Source organism: Petaurus breviceps, unplaced genomic scaffold, assembly GCF_028583685.1.
Source record: "Petaurus breviceps papuanus isolate PSGF00001 unplaced genomic scaffold, PetGlider_PUasm1.0 186, whole genome shotgun sequence".
In the NCBI taxonomy this organism is placed as follows: Eukaryota; Metazoa; Chordata; class Mammalia; order Diprotodontia; family Petauridae; genus Petaurus; species Petaurus breviceps.
In genome coordinates this window covers 25,371,163-25,389,009 of record NW_027185798.1, presented here as the reverse complement: position 1 = coordinate 25,389,009, position 17,847 = coordinate 25,371,163, and the positions used below count along the sequence as shown (strand labels likewise).

The window sequence follows — 17,847 nt, the reverse complement described above, 5'->3', positions numbered from 1 at the left end:
ACACACACACACACACACACACACACACACACACACACACACACACATCATGGGTTCATAGATTTAGAACCAGAAGGAATCTTAGTGAAATCTCATTGTACAGCAACAATGCTTGAAAGTCCTCTATACCACTGAATGACCATATTTTCCCCTGAAACATGATACTCAGTTTTGCTGGGTAGGTGACTCTTGGTTTTAATCCCAGCTCCTTTGACCTCTGGAATATTATATTCCAAGCCCTTCGATCCCTCAGTGTAGAAGCTGCCAGATCCTAGGTTATCCTGAGTGTGTTTCCACAATATTCAAATTGTTTCTTCCTGGCTGCTTGTAATATTCTCTCCTTAATCTGGGAATTCTGGAACCTGGCTATAATATTCCTAGGAGTTTTCTTTTTGGGATCTTTTTCAGCAGGTGATCGGTGGATTCTTACAACCTCTATTTTGCCCTCTGGTTCTAAAACATCAGGGCAATTTTCTTTGAGAACTTCCTAGAGGCTGATTTCTAGGTTCTTACTTTGATCATGGCTTTCAGGTAGTCCAATAATTTTTAAATTATCTCTCCTGGATCTATTTTCCAGGTCAGTGGTTTTTCCCATGAGATATTTCACATTGCCTTCTATTCTTTCATTTGTTTGGATCTTTTTAAAAGCATCTTGGTTTCTCATAAAGTCATTAGCTTCCATTTGATCCAGTCTAATTCTGAAGCAACGATTCTCCTCATTGAGCTTTTGAGATTCTTTTTCCATCTGGCAAATTCAGCTTTTTAAGGCATTCTTCTCCTCGTTGCCTTTTTGAACCTCTTTTGCCATTTGAGTTAGTCTATTTTTTAAGGTATGATTTTCCTCAGTCAGGCTGTTGACTCTCATTTCATAATTTTCTTGCATCGTTCTCATTTTTCTTCCCAATTTTCCCTCCACTTCTCTTATCTGCTTCTTAAGGTCCTCTATGCCCTGTAACCAGCTCGTATTTTCCTTTGAAGCTTTTGGTGCAGGAGTTCTGACTTTACTGTCTTCCTCCTGTTCCATGCTTTGCTCCTTTTTGTCCCCAAAATAGGAGTCTAATGTTGGAATCTTCTGTCTGCTTTGTTTCCTTTGCCTGGTCATGTCGCCCCTCAGTCACTTGACCCCTGGGCTTTTTGCCACAGCAGGATTGTGCCACCACACAGGGGAGCTTTCATCCCAAATGCTGGGGTTTTCTCAGTTGCCGGAGGTATTAGATGAATGCCCTCTCTGAGGACTACCCACGCTCTGGCAAGCTGGACACACACCCCAGGACCTCTACCCTAGACTGCAGTCCATATCCAAGCAGGTTAAAGCAAAAGCGATTACCCCTCAGACTGATGCTTGGTCCCCCTACACTCTGCAGGCCAGGAGCTGAAGCTGCCACGTGGCGCTGGCTGGCTGTGCTTCTCAGCCCGGGGACAAAAGCCACTCCCACTTACTGGGTCCCAAAGTCCAGACTGCACTGACCTCTCACTTTGTCCTTCGCATCTATGTGTTGATAAATCTGGAAATGGCCACAGCTGCTGCTGATCTGGAATCCCTCCGGCTGGCAGCTGCTCAGGCCCGCCCTGGAGCTAAAGCCTTGGCGTGGGGCTGGGCTTGGCTCCCAGAGCACTGAGCTGGCCGCTTGCTGCCAGCCTGCCGGGCTGTCCTCAGTGGGAGGTTAGCTTCTCTGTGTCATTTTGTGGGTTCTGCAACTCCAAAGTTTGTTTAGAGTCCCCTTTTACATGGATTGGGGAAGGTGGAAGCCGGAGCTGTGGGAAGGTCCTGCTTCTGCTCCACCATCTTGACTCTGCCCCTCCTTCCCTCTTGTTTTTACTGTTCCATAACACTTTCATATTTTTAACAGTGTATTTTTTAGTTTGTTCATTTGGTCACCAGACTTTGATTATGAGGTGATGATTTTGTTGTTGTTGCACTCAGGTAAACATAAGTTCTTAGAAATGAATTCCCAGGTGCTTTGATCGGTTTTCTTTTGCTTTTGCTTCACCATTTGTTTGCTTGTCTATGCTGATGCTTTATCAGCTCATCTGCTTCCTCTTTTCTCCTCCTCTCTCATTCTTCCAAGCTAGGGAAGACCCATAAATCCCTCTACTCTCTGTATTCTACAGATTGATTATTTTAACAATCAAATCATTGTCGACCTGGTGGAACAGCAGCACAAGGGGATCATTGCTGTCCTGGACGATGCCTGTGTGAATGTGGGCAAAGTGACTGATGAAATATTCCTGGAAGCCCTGAACACAAAACTCGGCAAGCATGCCCATTTCTCCAGCCGGAAGGTAACGTGTTTCATGAGATTTCCCCCATTTGCTTCATCTGGAACAGTTTCCTCCACTATTGACTTCATTAAATGGCTCGACACCCTTTATAACAGGGAAGAAGAGGGTGTCTATGAGCATCTACAGTTTGACTGGATCCTATAGAGAAATTCTTTCTGCAGTTCATTTGGTACTGGATTAATCATCAGAAGATCCAGGAGAGGGAGCTCTCGCCTACTCAGTGCTGTAAAATCCGGGAATGTGAACCGGGTTCTTTAGAAATTATGATGTAATTTATAACCAATAGGTACCGACTTCTTTCCCATGTGACAAGGCTTTCTTTTTTTTCTTTTTTGGTTTTTTTTTACCCCTGCCTCCCATAACAGTGACAGTGAAAATAACATATGTCCTTGATATATTCTGGAATGTGAGGTTTGGTCCCAACTGCTACAAAATGTGTTGGATTTTCAACACTATTCATCTTTATAGGGCTCTAAGCACCCTCTCTTTTTTGAAAAAAGAGGTATTGCCTCCAAAGAGGAAAAGACCTTTTCTTCCCTGAGTACAGAGAAGAGAAGCCTCCTCTATGTGCTTTTTCTGCACGTTTACACTTTGTTACATGGGCAGATTGCTCTTCTGTCATTTGTGTCATTGTGTAATCCAGCCCACCCATGGCTCGGTTGTGTTTCTAATGTGACACTGAGGAGTCTTGGAAGGGTTCAAGAAAAGCCCTCTTCTGTCTCAGGCTGTGTGTGATAAGTAACACACTAGGTGAAACTCAGTTGGGTCAGCACACAGTGCTGGCTCATTTTCCTCTAAAAACCTGTTCTTTTTCTTGACTTCCTTATTTTTGTTACTGGTTCTGCCATTCTATGATGCAAATAACCTCTGAATCATCCTTGATTCCTCTCCCTTGAAGTCCTTGTCTCTCTTCTAGAATGACAGCCTCGGAATCAAGAAAACCTGGGTCCAAGTCAGATACTGAATGGTTGACCCTGGACAAATCCTACCTACACCAGATAAAAATGTAATTGGTCAATATTTAACAAAATAAATAAAACAAATAAAGATACAATAAAACACAGATAATGCGAATAGGTGGTTTTCTATGTGCCCTTATATATACTTTTTTTGATCCTTTTCTGTTGAGTTGAAGACCACCACCTTAGACAACTCTTCTAAGACTATAAATTGTAGATTTGCCATTTCCTTCCTCAGAGTTACCAGCATTAAGGAAATCCCAAGTCTGAACTTTCTCCTTTCTTCCTAAATCTTATAATCATATATAATGCATAAGTGAATGGAGAGACTGGAGGTTAGGAAAGCAGTTCAGAGGCTACCGCAGTAGTCCTGGTGGCAGAAATTAATGGCTTGAATAATGGCAGTGCAAATGGCAAAGAGAGAATAGATTTGAGTGATATCTGGAAGACAGAATTGGCAGACTATGATAACCAAATGAATGTGAGGAGAAAGGGAGAGAGTAAGGATAAACATGACTGAAGTTACAAAGACAGGTGACTGGAAAGATTTTGATGCCATTAGCTCCAGGCACCTTGCTAGCTGGTTAAGTAGATAGACTGAGCCAGGAGTCAGAAAGACCTGAGTTCAAATCTGGCCTCATAGCTGTGTGACCCTGCATAAGTCAGTTAACCCATATTTGCCTCAGTTTCCTTGTCTGCAAAATGCCAATAGTGGCACCTACCTCCCAGAGTTCTTGTGAGACTCAAATGATGTAATATTTATAAAGAGTTTTATAAACCTTAAAGTGCTATAAAAATGCTAGCTATTATCACTAGCCCAAGAAAGGGGATCAGGAAGAGAGGCGGGTTTCCTGGAAAAGAAGACTTTTTTTTTTCAGTTTTAGAAATACTGAATTTGAGGTGTTAGTAGTACATTCAGGTAGAAATGACATTTAGCCCTGTTCGATATGTTGAGCTCAGAATTCAAGAAAGTTCAGGGCAGGAGATAAAAATTTCATGATCCTCCTCAGAAAGTTGGTAACTAGAGTAGTGAGAACGGGTAACATTAAAGGAAAGAGTAAGAGAACAAGAAAGAAAGGGGTCAGGGCGGCTGGGTGGCACAGTGAATAGAGCACTGGCCCTGGAGTCAGGAGGACCTGAGTTCAAATCTGGCCTCAAACACATAACACAAAAACTAGCCATGTGATCTTGGGCAAGTCACTTAACACCAATTGCCCTCCAAAAAGGAAGGAAGGAAGGAAGGAAGAGGTCAAAGACAAAATCATGCGGAATGCTTGTATTAAGCAGATAGGAAGAATAAGGGGAGTCAGGAGACTAGAAAACCAGGAACGGTCAATATCATGAAAGACAAGGTAAAGGAGAATGTTTGCAAGAAGAGGGCAGCCCACAAGAGCAAACTGTGACCCTGTTAGTTGCTAATTAGCTCTCTCCCTCCTCAATATCATGTATAGATGGTTACCTGTCATGCCCCACTTTCCAGCAGATTGGATGATGGTTTTTTTGTTGCATCTTTGTATCCCAAGCACCTTGCATAGTGCCCTGCAATTTTTGGGTTGTCATTTCAGGTCTATGATTTCATTAGTATAAGGAACTCTGAATGAGAAAACTCTCTCTGCTAATCAGATCAGCTGCTGTTCTTCAGCTAGCTCAGAGAGCTGCCTGGGGCACTGAGAGGTTAAGTGATTTGCCATAAATGCTTGTTGAATTGCATTGGATTGGATTGGAAATTCTACAGAGAGGTCAAGGAGGACAAGGGCTTCAAAAAATTGGATTTGAAAATCAGTGATCATTAGTAACTTTTTGCAAGGGCCATTATAGATGAAGGGAGAGAGATAGAAGCCAGGGAGGAATATAGATTACCCTTTGTATCAATCAGTCAAGAAGAATTTATTAAGAACGTACTGTATGTTAGTCACTATGCTAAGCTCTGGAGATACAAAGGAGAAATAGTCCTTACCCTTGAGGAGTTTATATTCTAGTGGGGGAAACAATGTGTAGCTAAATGGCTCCATATAGGTTACATACAAAAGGGAAGGAGGGGAGAATATGAGGAAAGATCTGCAGAAAGTGATGCTCAACCTGAGCCTTAAAGGAATTCAGGGATTCTGAGAAGAAGAAATAAAGAAGGCGTGGAGGGGCAGCCAGTGCCAAATAGATCATATGAGAAGGACATAGGCCAATATAGAAGGCAAAGAAGGCTGGAAAGATTGAAAGGACCCAATTTGTAAACAGCTTTAAAAGCCAAAAAGCCATTGCTCCTAGAAGTAATAGAGAGACACCTAGGTAGTACATTGGATAGAGATCTGGGCCAAGAATCAGAAAGACCTGAGTTCAAATCCTACCTCAGACACTGGCTGTATGACCTTGGGCAAATCACTTAACCACTGTCTGCCTCAGTTTCCTCATTGGTGAAATGAGGATATATATGGCAACTGTCTCTCATGGTTGTTGTGATCAAATAAAAAAAATATTTGTGAAACATTTTGCAAACCTTAAAGCGCTATATAAATGTGAGCTGGTGGTGGTGTTAGTGTTAATAGGGAGCCATTGCAGTTGCTGAACAGTGACAGGGTAGAGAGGGTATTATATGGTCAGAGCTATGTTTTAAGAAAATCATTTTGGTAGCTGTGTAGAGGATGGATTAGAATAGGGAGAAACTTGATGTAGGGAGACCAATTGAAAGCCAAGGCAATCAAGCAGCAATGAATTTATTAACCTTACTCTGTGACGGGCATTGTATGAGGTGCTGAGGCTATAAATACAACCTTCTAGAAGTCTGGCGATGGAGAGAGTGTGTTGGATTATCATTCACAATGAAAAAGAGACAAGAGATGGGACACGGTGAAATTGAGGGAAGTTTTAGAGTTTTATTTTTTAGGATAACGTTAGGGAAAAAAAGGAAAAGTAGTTAATAGACAAAGATTGAAGATAAGCTGATTGATGGCACCAGCTTCCAGAAGAAATGAGAGAAGATGAGACAGAGGGTCCAGGTAGCCCTTGGTCAGGAGAACCACCTCTATCTCTGAGATGCACAGAAGAGGATGGGTGAAAACAGAACATTCTTGAGGCATAGAAAAGAAGAGGAATTGTGGGGAGCAAATGATCTCAGGTTTAGTAAAATAAAACAGGAGTTGAAATTATCTGGGAGTAAGAGTGAAGAGCTAGGGGCAGCTAGGTGGTGCAGTGAATAGAGCACCAGCCCTGGAGTCAGGAGTACCTAAGTTCAAATCTAGCCTCAGACACATAACACAAAAACTAGCCGTGTGACCTTGGGCAAGTCACTTAACCCCAACTGCCCTCCAAAAAGCAAAAAAAAAAAAAAAAGAGTTATGAGTTAAGGCTTGAGCATAAAATTTGGAGCAGGCAGTTAACCGTGGGTAATGAGATAGGGAATAAAGAAATTGATCGAAGGATTGCCCAACAGCAGCGAGAGGCCCAGTCAGTTGGCCAATAACTAATTATTGAGCACCTTGTATGTTCTAGGCACTATGCTAAGCACTGGACATACAAAGAAAGGCAAAAGATAATCCCTGCTCTCGTTCAGTCTAATGGGAGAGACAGCATGCAAATGACTGCATACAAACACGATATAGGCAGGCTAAGTCAGCAATAATCAGCAAAGGAAAGCAGACAGTCAACAAAATGTTAGGATTAACAAAAACCCTCAGTTCTTCCCTTTTTTAGTGGACTGGAGACAGCAGATTGTGGCTCTGGGGAATTAGCAGGTATGCAAAGGGCATTAGGGCAAGTAGCTAAAAGTCTGGGGTACAAACATGACAATTTTGTTACCACAGGGTTAAATTACTTTAACAAATCATACATGATGGAATTTTGTAGTTTCGTATACAAACTTCTTTCTTGTTTGTCTTTATATGTTGGAACATTGCTGTTTCTTGATTATTCTAATTTCATGATTTTTTAAAAGGGTCTTTTTTATTAAGGAGACTTGTTCTGTGAAGTTTGGATTCTTGAAGACCTAGAGAGCCACATGTGGCCTCAAGGCTGCAGGTTGCCCACTCCTAGCTAGGGTGATAGAAAGAGCAATGAATAGAGCACCAACCCTGGAGCCAGAAGGACCTGGGTTCAAATTTGGCCTCAGACACTTAACACTGACTAGCCATGTGACCTTGGACAAGTCACTTAACCCCAATTCCCCTGCCTTCCTCCCTCCAAAAAGCAAAAGAGAGAGGGAAGGAAGGAAGGATGGATGGAAGGATTGGAGTGACTGGTGTGACTGGACATAGAGGTCTGGGGTGAATAGAAAAGTAAGAAGACAGAAAGGAGTTTCCAAAGTGCTATTTTCTGGGATTTGGGCCCAAAAATGATAATTTAGTACTAAAAGAAAACTTGAATAAGCTTCCTGTTGAATTATTCTATGATTTTTCTGGTTTGTGCCAAGCAATATCATATTTTAAGTTACTAATTAGCTAGTCAAAAAAAAATTTTTAAGAAGCTGTAGTCTTCCAAACATTTGTTTCTGGTTCAATGGAAATGTCATGGAGATGACCACAATCAACCCAGTAATCTATGAAATGAATGGTTGGGATTTTAAAATATTTGACAATATGTAACTGTTATTTATTGTCCCAGACCATGGGAAGAACCAAAATCCAGACCATTCAACAAAACTTTGTCCATTCAGATTGGTTAGGACTGATTTAAATGGTCTAGAGAGATGCCTCAGTCTCTTTCAATTCTCAGTCCTCTAAATAGAAGACTTTTAGGAGACATGGGTATTATATGAACAGAAGTCTCCGATAGCTTTGTGCAGTTCTGCCTTGTTAGATGAGCTGATTCATGCATTCCTCACTGGTCCCAGGACCAAGTAAATGAAGCCATTCAATAAGGGATAATTACCCAAAGTTTTGGAGACCTCTAACAATCCATAAAACACATTTACAGATAGTAGGAGTACATGGTGAGTGTGAGTAGGCTTTAGCACATAACCAAGAAAGAATTCTAAAGAGCAAGATTACAGAATGTCATCAGAGAATTTTGTGGCAGGAAGAAACGATGGACTGGTCATGTGGCCATAGTGAAGGATTCTGGGTGGAGGCAGAGTAGCATGTCCTGGTCATCCAGGGTCACAAGTTGGGCAGAAGATGTACTCCATGTCTCAGGCTATACAGTTCCAGTTGGGCAACATGACCTAATCCCCAACCTCCTCCTATCAATGGAAAAGGCTTTGGTCCCAAGGAGTGGAGGATAAACATTTCCCTCAATGTTACTCTTTGGCCTTTGACAAGGGCTGATTCTCTCTTGGGCCAAAGTCCCATACTGAATTTCTTCTGCCTACCTTCATTCAGTAGGAGACACCTGTACACATCAAGGGAGACCACCACACCCCACTGTTCCCTCACCCTCCAGGGAAGGTGGTGGAAAACTATGGGATGGACATGGGACTCAGCTACCACATGTAGAAATATTGGATATGTGGTTTTGAAAAATCTACGAGATCTCTCAGTGAATGTGTGTATATTTATGTATATATGTGTGTATACATACATGGATAGTTGATGAAAGAGATAGAAAGGAATGAGATAAGGGGGCATGGGTTGAGGGTTTAGCTTTAGCAAGGAAGAGGCAGGAAAACCTGTGCTTTGGAGATATTATTAAGGAGGAGGAAACTATTGATGAAGACTCAGAAAGGTTTCGTGATGTAGATACAAGTTGAGAGTGTTAATGAGTTAAGTTCAATAAAGTAGGAGGTAAGGTCATCTCTGAAAGGATACAGGCGGTTAGAGGCATAAAGAAAATAGAGGATGTTAAAAAGCGTATTTGCAGGGGCTGTAATGGGGAGAAAAATTAGTAAAATGATTACTGAACGACAGGGAGTGCCCAAATGTAGTCAATTTAGTAGCACCAACTATGCGAACCCACCGAGGGCAGGTTTTATGCCTATCTCCAGTGTTTGGCAGCCTGGGAACCAAGACATGGGGAATAAGTATCCCACAGAAATAAGACTTATTGTGAGGCAGATAAGCTGATAGATTAAGGAGTGAAGGAATGTAAGATGCAGGAGAATCACTAAAGTGGCCACGGAGAAATGAATAAGAAGGCACAGATGGGCCAGAACAATAAGACAAATAATGAATAAAGGAAATGTTTATCACTTCAATGTCAGGGTAGCCTGGGTTTTTAGGGAAATGAAAATGTATTCTTTTTAACCATATCCAACTTTGTTTTTTATAGCTCTGTGCCACAGATAAAACCCTAGAGTTTGATCGAGATTTTCGAATTAAGCATTATGCTGGAGATGTAGTGTGAGTATATTTTATTTCTGTAACAACCTTTTTAATGACTTGATACAGAAAATATAGCTAGAGGAAATCTGTTCTAAATTATTCACTTATTCATTATAGTTCCTCATTCTCTTAAAATTTAATTGCATTTTTGATTTAATTGCATTTTCTTTATTATTCCAGACTGAATTAGTTGCTAACATTATATAGGCAGATACAGACAGGAGATTTAATCTAGGGAGTTATCCACAGAGCATCAGGCCACAGGCATGGATGCAGTGGTCTGCTGGATGATCTCCCTGCCTCATGCTGGATGAACTCCCTGTAGCCCATCCTCCACTCAGCTACCAAGGTCCAGGTTGGAGCATGTCATCTCACCACAGCCTACAGTCAGATCCATTGGTCCCCTGTCACCTCCAGGATCAAATATTCAATCTTCTGTTTGACATTTAAAGTTCTTCATAATCTCCCCCCTTCCTACATCTCCAAGTCTTCTTACTTCTTACCCCTCCACACACTCCATGGTCTGCTACAATGGTTCATATGTGATTCTCCATCTCCCCCGCCATTTCGTTGGCTGTTCCCATGGCTGGAATGCTTTCCTTCATCACCTCCTCCTCTTCATTTTGCTGCTAATCTTCTAGTCTCAATTCAAATCCCACGTGCTTCAAGAGACCTCTCCTTGACCCGAATTCTCCCTAATCCCTGGCTCACCATTCCCAGTGTCTAGACTACTACCTCCATATCTGATCTCCACCTAACCTACCTAACTACATCTGAACGTGACATCTCTTTAACTCCCAGCAGTCTGGTTTCCATAAACACATTTCATGAGAACCAGTGTGTGAAATGTCACCCATGTCTATGTTCTTGCCCAATCCAAAGACTTCTTTTTTCGGTTGTCATTCTCTTTGACCTCTATGCAGGTTTTTGACACTGCTTAAAACTCTCCATTTTTGTCTGATTCTATCAGAAAAATGTCCTCCCCAAACAGGAGCATCTGGAGATAACTTTCTATAGAGAATCCTTTGTTCATTTGTACTTTCTCATTCTTCTCCTTCTCGTCCTTCCCAGTCTTCCTCATCCCCAGCTCATCTGTCATGGTGCCTTTGGCAAGCATGGTCTTCTTGCTTTATACTCTGCCTGATACTGGTCTTCTGAGGTCCAATCGGAAATGATCCCTGATGATGCATCTGTAAGAAGTCTTTTATGATTTTAAGATATTCATGTCTGAAGAGTGCCCACAAGGCTATCTTTTGTCCTCTTGACTAAATGTTAAATTTTGTATTTGAATCGACAACAATAAAAAGAAACTCTCCCCTCAACTTCTGAGGTCCTATACTACATCTGCTCCTCTCATTCTTTTGGGTTAAAATGAAATGACATAGTATTTGTTTTATTTGTGATATTTATAAAGCTTTTAGCATAGAACTCGGCACATGGTAGACACTTAAATGCTTGCCTTTCCATTCCCCCTTAAGAACAAAAATAACTCAGTCCTAAAGGGTGAATTTGGTGATTCCTTTAGCTTGTTGGTAAGTAATTAGTGAAAGTTTCAGTGATGCCTTAGAGTTCTTAAACTACCTGTAGACCAGTGGAAGGTGACCCTTCCCTAGGTCTGCTCAGTAACTCTGGTTTCTTTTCCTCATTAGTTATTCGGTCATTGGCTTCATTGACAAAAACAAAGACACCTTATTTCAAGACTTCAAACGCCTCATGTACAACAGGTAGGGGTCACATTTCATCATGTTTTGTGAATACATAACAGAGGATTTTATATGTGTTATGTATTGTTTGCTGAGGGTAACTGATGCTGGGAAAAGATCACTTTAATCGGGGAGAATGATTTCAGAGTAAATAGTATGGAGGGGGAGGTCTCATTGGAACTACAAAAATAAGTTTGTTTTATCTTTCTTCTAACACGATTAGGTTTTACTTACAACTCTGAAGTAATTTTGAGAAGATTGAATCATAAAGAATGAATCAGTCTTGATTTTTTTTGCCATAATTCTTCTCTCAAAATTGGGTGCTAGCACAATGTGTGATCATCCCTCACTTAACATTTAACATTTGCAGAATGATAATGAATAAGGTCATTGTTGAATAAATATTTGGTGACCCAATCACCTTTTCTAGAAATTTCTTTTAATTATTTGACATTCACATCATCCTCATTCTAGCTGGCAAAAATATTGACACAGTGAATAGAGACACGAGTGTTAAGTTGGGAAGGATGTAAGTGAGAACTTTATTTTAGAAGTAGTCAGCTTACTAGTGAGTATTTCCATGGTATGGTGGCTTTTCATTCCCAATGAGACCTTTTAAGAAGATAGTATTATAGTAAATAGAGTGCTGGCCTTGAAGTTGGGAAAACCTGGGTTCAAGTCTTTCCTCTGACCTGTGTTTGACTATGTGACCCTGGACGAGTCACTTACCTTTTTTGTGCTTCTGGCAACTCTGACTCTAAGTTGCAGCAGAGTTGCTTATCTGGAATGGGAGGGGGAATTTCCTCCCTGGCAATTTTTCTTTCCTAATGAAGTCACAGATCTAGACCAAAAGAAAATGCTCTTATAAGTGCAGGTACTCCTGTAAGGTCCTGGAGAAAGAAGGACCTGAGTTCAAATCCCACCTCAGACGCTTACTTAACTACACGACCCTGGGCAATTTACTTAACCTTTCTATGTCTCAGTTTCCTCATCTGAAAAATGGGGATAATAATAGGGCCAGGATTGTTGGCAGGATCAAATGAGATGATATATAGTATAGCACTTGACAGTTCTTGGCACATAATAGGTGCATAATAAATGATAACTATTATTATTGTTAATATTCAGATAACAAAGAAGGCCTAGATATGCATGGAGAGAGTGGCTTTTTATACATACATGTGAGAATATGTATGTGACATTGATAATTTCCAACAAAGTTTCTTGATCAGCTGGATTTAATCAATGATGAAGTGTCTCTTGAGTGTGACGTATATTCATAATATAGTGCATTTGAGTTTCTATTTGGAAATTACATAGAACTTTCAGTGACCTCCAGCTTCTCCCTGAAATAAAAGCCCATCATTTTTAATATCCCTTATCTTCCAGTGATGTGATAAGGCCATTGTTCAGCATCACAATCTTGAAAAAATCAAAATTGTGCTTCCCCCAAAGGTCCATGCAAAGATGTGTGGTGGGTGGGCCTAAATAGGCGATGGCACATTACCAACAGCAAGGTGCATGTCAGAAATAGCATATAAGTTATTTTCAGAGACTTGTGACCAGATAATCCAATGGGGCAGTACCATCCCCAAAAATGGGACAACTGACGGGCAGCCAGTATGCTGTCTTGTACCCATATCACAGCACAGAGACACAGAGCATGGCCCGCGGGAGTTTGGCCGAGCATCCCCACCTGCCCCCATGTAATGGCAGGACACGGGCAAGAATCTCACAGAATGAGAAATCTCAGAAGGGTTGTGTTCCTGCCTGTTGGAGAGAGTACTCACATCGGTGAAATCCCCAGGGTTTTTTTGAAGGGTGGGAAAAATAAGTGCACATATTATTTGTCTCCTGCATATAAACAGTATTGTGAATATAAATACATGTGATATGCAGTGAGTATCCTAATATAATCAGAGAAACTGACAGAGGCCAAAGGGCCCAGACTTAGTAAGTGGAGACCAGGTACATAAAAAGAATATTGACACTGGGTTCTTTTTCTCCCACTTGGAAAATGTCCATTTCCTGTTATAAAAAAGGGGAGATGTTGCTGGCAATGTTATTTCACAGTCTGATTGGTTGTTGTCCTTTGTTGTTGAAGAAGACTAAAATGACATTGCTATATTTGAGTCAAGGTGCAATGTGACTGACCATGGCTGATGAGACCAATATGAACTTGGGAGACTCTACCATAGGTTGGACACAAATGGGCCATGTGAACATTGCAATCTGATTTGAATAAAATCAAAGATACTCAAGACAGGATGGGGAGAAATGAGACCCTAGACCAAGGCAAATCAATCAATAAACATTAATTAAGTACTTACTATATTCCAGGCATTGTGCTAAGTGCTGGAAATACAAAAAGGCAAAAGACAGTCTCTGCCCTCAAGGAGCTTACGCTCTAATAGGGAAAACGGCCTGCAAATAAATATACAATAAGCTATGTTCAAGATAATAGGAAATAATTAATAATTGGTACTTAAAGGAAGCCAGGGAGTTCAGTAGTTAGAGTGGAGGAGGAAGAACGTTTCCAGACATGGGGGACAATCTGAGAAAATGCCCAGAGCTGGGAGATGGACGGTCTTGTTCGTGGAACAGCCAGGAGGCCAGTGTACTGGGTGCCAAAGTATAAGAATACTAGAAAGGTAGGAGAGGGCTAGGTTCTGGAGGACTTCAAAGGCCAAACAATCTTGTACTTGCTCCTAGAGGCAAATTGGGAACCCCTGAAGTTTATCAAATATGTGGGTGATGGTCAGACCTATGTTGTAGAAAAATCGCTTTAAAAAGAAAGAGAATTTAAAAAAGAAAGAAAAAAGAAAAAAATCACTTTAGTGGCCAAATGGAAAACTATGAATGGCCAAAAATGGAGCCTAACAATTATCTTCTTTAACTAGAAAATATGTCCAAAGGCAGTTTTTCTCATTGACTCTAAACAACTTTTTATTGTATGCCTCCTGTAAGTATAGGAGCAAATAGGTATCAGGTCATTTTGAAGTGGTTCCTAGGTATGTACCTGCTTTTTCAGATATTTTATGATACTGTGAACTCCTTGAAGGGGAGGACTGTATCTTATTTTTTTCCTATCCCCCCACCCCAGCACCAAACAGAAGGAATTATACACAATAGATACTTACTAGTTTCCTCTGGTGTCCATATTAACATTGTACCAGGTTGGAAAACTCTGCTATTGTTACCTTCCCTGACCCAAATCTGGGGATCATCATCTTACCAGTGGTTTGTCCCTTGTTATAGTTATGATGATGAATATTGATTTCCTTTCTTTCACCTAGTTCGTATTATATTATGAGACTCACGTTCCCTATTTGGGTAGTCTAGCATACTATGATTAAACGCTTCTTCTAATAGTTACTCCTTTTAAAGTTCAAAAGAGTTTGGAAAACATGCTTTTCAATGAAGTCTCTACCAACCGTGCATTTCTTGTCATTATGGATTTGTTGTCACTTTATCCTTTTGAAATGGGCTCTTTTGAGTTCCGCCTGCAGTTCAAATGAAGACACTCAGGATGTAGCTCAGCAGGCTGGCTTATCGCTTTTGGAAGAACTTATCGGAATTGATGTATTTGAATTTCTTTTCCTACGGCTCTTAGTTCAAATCCTGTGCTGAAGAACATGTGGCCCGAAGGCAAACTGAGCATTACAGAGGTTACCAAACGACCTTTAACAGCTGCTACCTTGTTTAAGAATTCCATGATTGCCTTAGTAGACAACCTGGCATCAAAGGTAATTATTTTCTGACCTAATTTCCATTTTAATATTTGATTTCTTCTTGACATGCCTTTCATGTAATATGTGTCTGGTTTGCTTCTTTAGGCAATGCCAGTTAGTTTTAGTCTTCAAATTAAAGCACACTGATTCAAGCTGAATGTTATGAATAATACAGTTCTCACCATTATCATTTTTGGCATCATGGTACAGTACTGCCCAGGCTGAATGCTATTCTTAAATATCTTTGGGTTTTTCATGTTAACTTTGATATTTGATGTCTGTCATAACCAAAAATAAAGTCTTGAGGTATGTGCTATGATCCTTAATACCTTTGTGACCTGGAAGTCACTTCATGTCTTAGGCCTCATTTTCCTCAACTGAAAAACAAGAGGTTTGGACAAAATGACCTCTGAGGAAGGCACCTTCCAAGCTCTGAATCTAAGAAACACTAAAACTCTTTAACAACGATATTCCCTAATACTGGCCAAAAGATATTCATGAAAAATAGCTCCTGATTATAAGGGGTCATTGTATTCTCTTTGGAAATAGACAATTTGTAGGAGTTTCCAAGAGGAGGTGGAATCTTTTTATTCTTCGTAAAGTGCTGCCATGCTCTGATTTATGCTGTTGCAACATAAAGATGTAGTCTTGATAAATGCTTCCACTTTCCACTGTTTCTTTGGGGGGCTTCTCCTGCTTGACTGATCACCTAGGTCTATTGTCTATTTTTTTTCTATGTCCTAAAATATCAGGCCTTTGCTCTAACTATTGTTGCTGACAACTTTGATAAATCGGCAGGCATTCTGGAATTCTTGCCTGTTTTGTGTTCCTGTGTGCTTCTGACTTCCTTTTCCTGTCTCTTCTCTCTTAGTATTATGATTATTATTACTTAACAATTTACACTCCCAGTAATTTCAATCTGTGACATGTTTGTCATTCTATCATTAAAGTTAAAATAGAAATGTGGCTCAAATGCATCTCTTGAGTCTCTTAAGGCCTCACCACCATGCACATGAAAAGAGATTCTCAATAAGAAAGTCTAACTCAAAGGCAGGCAATTTGTCTTTTTTTTGTCTTGGCTTTGCCACTAACTTGCAGTGTGACCTTGAATGAGACATTCACTTAACCTTAGTTTTCTCATTTCTGAATTGAGCAGGTTGGATTATAGATCTATAAGGGACCCTGCTAATCTCCAATATCCCTTCTAGCCCTAATGTTTTATGATTCCTTTAGAAAAATTTTCCTATATCTTTAGTTTTTACATCACCTTCATTTACTAATATATCCCCCTCTCATTCTCAGAGAGCCATCCCATGTAACAGACCAGAAAGGGTGGGGAGGAGGGAGTAGATTGGCAAAATTAATATATCAGCCAAATCTGACATTATATGTAATGTTCCACATCTATAGTTCTCACTTCTGTGTTCTCATCTCTCTTCTTTGGGACCAGATTTGGTCATTATAATTTTATTTAGCATTTAGTTCCAATTCTTCTTGTTGCTTTTCTCCCCATTTATATTTTGTTAGTCACTGTATATGTGGCTTTTAAGGTTCTACTTACTTCACTTTGCATCACTTCATATTCATACAATTCTCGTGCTTCTCTGGATTCGTGTCCATTATTTATTATGGCACAGTGACTTTCCATTATTTCTGGGTACCACAGTTTGGCCATCCCATAACTGATAGGCACCCACTTTGTTTTAATCCTTTGATACTACAAAGTGTTGTTATGAATATTTTGGTGTATATAAGACTTTTCTTCCTATCATTAACTTTCATGGGTACATGTCTCACTGGGATCTGTGAATCAAAGACTATGGATATATTTTTTCAATTTTTTAACATTTTTATTTAAAGTTTTGAGTTCCAAATTCTATCCCTCCCTTTCTCCCTTCCCTGAGATAGTAAGCAATCAGATATGTTATACATGTGCAATTGTGTAAATCATTTCCATATTAGTCTTTCTGTACAAGAAGATTCAAATAAAAGGGGAAAAGTGAAAGAAAGTGGAAAAAGACCATGCTTCAGTCTGTATTCAGTCAATATCAGTTCTTTCTCTGGAGGCAGATAGTATGCTTCATCATTAGGACTTTGGGATTGTCTTAGATGATGTATTGCTGAGAATAGCTAAGTCATTCACATTTCTTCATTGAACATTATTGCTGTTACTGTGTACAGTGTTCTGGTTCTGCTCACTTCACTTTGCATCAGTTCATGTAAGCCTTTCCAGGTTTTTATAAAATCATTCTGCTTGTCATTTCTTATAGCACAATAAAATTCCATCATAATCATATACCACAGCTTGTTTAACTGTTCCCCAATTGATGAGCATCCTTTTGATTTTCAATTCTTAACCAACACAAAAAGAACCACTATAAATATTTTTGTATTGATAGGTCCTTTTCCCTTTTTTTGGATGAAAGACTATGGATATTGATTCCAATCCTCCTTATATTCCAATTGTTCTCTTGTCTTTTTCTTTCTAATTTCTGCTTTCAAGAATAGAAAGTCTGTTTTGTTCACACATTTTAGACACTTTCTTAGCATGATTCCAAGTTGTTTTCCAGAATAGTTGCTCAGATTTACAGCTCCGACAACAATGTGTCGGTGTGCTGCTGTCTTTCCATAAATCCTTCAGCATTGAGTATATTTATCTTTTGCCATCTTTGCCAATTTTCTGGGTGTGCAATGGAAACTCAATCTATGATATCATGATGCAAAAAAAATCAGATAGAGACCAGTGGAGATGACTATTAATCTCTGGTTGGTCTGTGCATTGGGATTTCATTTGTTGCCATTTCTAGTAAGACCTTGCTTCATTGTTTTTTGTGGCCCAGTTCCCGTACAGCAATTTCAACCATGCTTTTCCAAAGTTGTGATTTTTAATTTGAGATCACCACATGATATAAAAGACATGATCTTT

At 40.0% G+C, this 17,847-nt stretch overlaps 1 protein-coding gene across 3 annotated transcripts in view; it reads left to right on the top strand.

Moving 5' to 3' along the window:
* MYO1D (myosin ID) overlaps positions 1–17,847 on the top strand; it is a 423,241-nt gene that overhangs the window by 155,313 nt on the left and 250,081 nt on the right. For all 3 annotated transcript variants that reach the window (XM_069089918.1, XM_069089920.1, XM_069089919.1), the window contains exons 11-14: positions 2,113–2,283; positions 9,435–9,505; positions 11,137–11,211; positions 14,804–14,936. In XM_069089918.1, coding sequence (XP_068946019.1) covers positions 2,113–2,283; positions 9,435–9,505; positions 11,137–11,211; positions 14,804–14,936 — 450 coding nt within the window. The remainder of the gene's footprint in view (positions 1–2,112; positions 2,284–9,434; positions 9,506–11,136; positions 11,212–14,803; positions 14,937–17,847) is intronic.